The sequence below is a fragment of the Fulmarus glacialis genome, unplaced genomic scaffold (genome assembly GCF_000690835.1).
Source record: "Fulmarus glacialis isolate BGI_N327 unplaced genomic scaffold, ASM69083v1 scaffold38906, whole genome shotgun sequence".
Taxonomy (NCBI): Eukaryota; Metazoa; Chordata; class Aves; order Procellariiformes; family Procellariidae; genus Fulmarus; species Fulmarus glacialis.
Genome location: NW_009217086.1, coordinates 8,686 through 10,907, shown reverse-complemented (window position 1 = coordinate 10,907; position 2,222 = coordinate 8,686). Strand labels below are relative to the sequence as shown.

General features: G+C 50.8%; 1 protein-coding gene across 1 annotated transcript in view; it reads left to right on the top strand.

The window, feature by feature from the left end:
* XKR5 (XK, Kell blood group complex subunit-related family, member 5) overlaps positions 1-2,222 on the top strand; it is a gene marked incomplete at its 5' end in the record, with an annotated part of 5,675 nt that overhangs the window by 1,550 nt on the left and 1,903 nt on the right. Inside the window, 3 exons of the mRNA XM_009579524.1 lie at positions 155-364; positions 491-660; positions 1,087-1,198. Coding sequence (XP_009577819.1) covers positions 155-364; positions 491-660; positions 1,087-1,198 — 492 coding nt within the window. The remainder of the gene's footprint in view (positions 1-154; positions 365-490; positions 661-1,086; positions 1,199-2,222) is intronic.

Sequence of the window (2,222 nt, the reverse complement as noted above, 5' to 3'; positions counted from 1 at the left end):
AGGAATTGGTTAAAATACTCCAGTTGGCAGGACAGCGGGGTGTCTGGCTTGTATCGGGGTGCCGTGCTACCAACAGCTCCTTAACATTGAGATATGGTCCTACAATGCAGTTGGGCACCCTTCAGAGCGCCTGACTGCCCCTGTCCCCGTGCAGGTGTCAGCGCGGGGCTGTCCCTGCTCTCCCTCGCCTGGGCTTTGGTCTCCTACAGCCACTTCGCCTGCCTGCTGAAACCCGGTCACCTCTGCCCGCCGGCCACGGCCATCCTCTGCCTGCTGCTCTGGAGGACGGGGATGCTGGGGACCAGGGTCCTGGCGCTGGTGCTCTTTGCCAGGCTGTATTCCTTTTGGGTTTTTGCTGTGGCAGGTAAGACCTGTGATCATCTTGCCCATGTCCCATCCTGCTGTCAGCCACAGGGATGCTCCTGGTACTGCAGCGCTTTGCAACCTCCCCCAGGAACGGCTTTGCCCGTTCAGTCCCTTCTCCTTGTAGGTGTCCACTGGTTGCTCATGTCCTTCTGGCTGGTGGCCCAGCAGACGGACATCGTGGCCCAGCCCTGCCGCTGGAGGCTGTTCAATTGCCTGGTGGGAGCCGTGTACATCTTCTGCTACGTTAATGTCCGATCCGGTCCCTCCAAGCACAGGGTGGCCGTGTTTTATGCAGTAAGTACCCAGAATATTCAGTATTCCACATGGCTGCAGCTGCTGAGGAGAAGCAATAGCTTCAGATTCTCCTTTGTCATCTCTCACATCACCACTTGATAAAAATCCAGCATTTCCTATGTCTCGACAAAGCCACGTGGTCACCGAGGTGGATGCACCTTCTGCCCTGGCTTTGTTTTCTGAGCAGCAGCCATACAGTGTCTTAATAACGCCAGAGCGGCTGTGCTGCTCTGCAGTTATTTTGCATGGTAAAAAAAGGTCGAGACCTTGCAGAAAGTTCAATTCAGCGACCCTTCTGTTTTAAGTGATAAGTGAGGTGCAAAATAAATCAGCAGAATCTAGCGAGTGGGTGTTTTCTGTCATAGGAAGCACATCTAAAGCCATCAGAAGGATAAAAGTGACAACTCTTTTCCCTCTGCTCTGCAGATAATGCTGATGGAAAACACCCTCCTGCTGCTGCTGGCCACCCGGTTCCTGCAGGCAGAGCTGAGGAACAGCCTGTACGTGACCGGGGCCGTCATGTCAGGGTCTGTAATAGGTAAGATCTGCTGGTTTTTAGAGCCTGGGTTGCACATTTTGAGAGTAAATGAGCATCGTCAGTTATTTTAGTTGCAAATGATCATCGTCGGTTATTTTAGTTGCATCAGGCTATTTGCTTTATTTCTTCCAGCTGAAGCGTCTGAATGTATTTGATAATACATAAATCCACCTCGAGTTTCATTTCTTCATCATTTCTTAAAAGCCCATCCCTGAAGAGGGTGGCTTGCAGAAATGATCGAGATGTCACCATATGGCTCAGGTACCGCTGCCAAATACAATATATGCAATTTTGAAGCACATCTGTGCTTTCTGTGATCTTGGTGCTTGGTGGTCCGTGCAGGCAGTGGTAGATCACTGCAAGGAAACGTTTTTATTTAAGCATATACTGATGATTTGTGAAGGTGGCTTGGGATCGATCAGCCATCACTGGGTATGTTTTGGAAATACGCTGGTGTGGGACCATGCAGAACTACAGCAGTTTTCTCCCACCCTGTTTTCTTTCAAAGACCAGCGCTGCTTCTGTAAATGGAAAAGCTTTTTGTGTTGGTGGGGAGGATTTTTTGGTATGTGATGGAGAAGGTAATCCATACCTTGCCCATACCCTGCCTTACTCCATACCATGCCCATAAAGCAGGCAGGAGCTATGGCCAGCTGGTGCATTTAATTCCCTAAAGCTTTAATGCAACTCAGCTGAAGGAGGGGAGAGGTTGTATGAATCCTGTGTTCAGTTTTGGGCCCCTCACTCCAAGAAGGACATTGAGGTGCTGGAGCGTGTCCAGAGAAGGGCAACGAAGCTGGTGAAGGGCCTGGAGCACAAGTCTGATGAGGAGCGGCTGAGGGAACTGGGGCTGTTTAGCCTGGAGAAGAGGAGGCTGAGGGGAGACCTCATCACTCTGCAACTGCCTGAAAGGAGGTTGTAGCGAGGTGGGGGTTGGTCTCTTCTCCCAAGTAACAAGCAATAGGACAAGATGAAATGGCCTCAAGTTGTGCCAGGGGAGGTTTAGACTGGACATTAGGAAAAA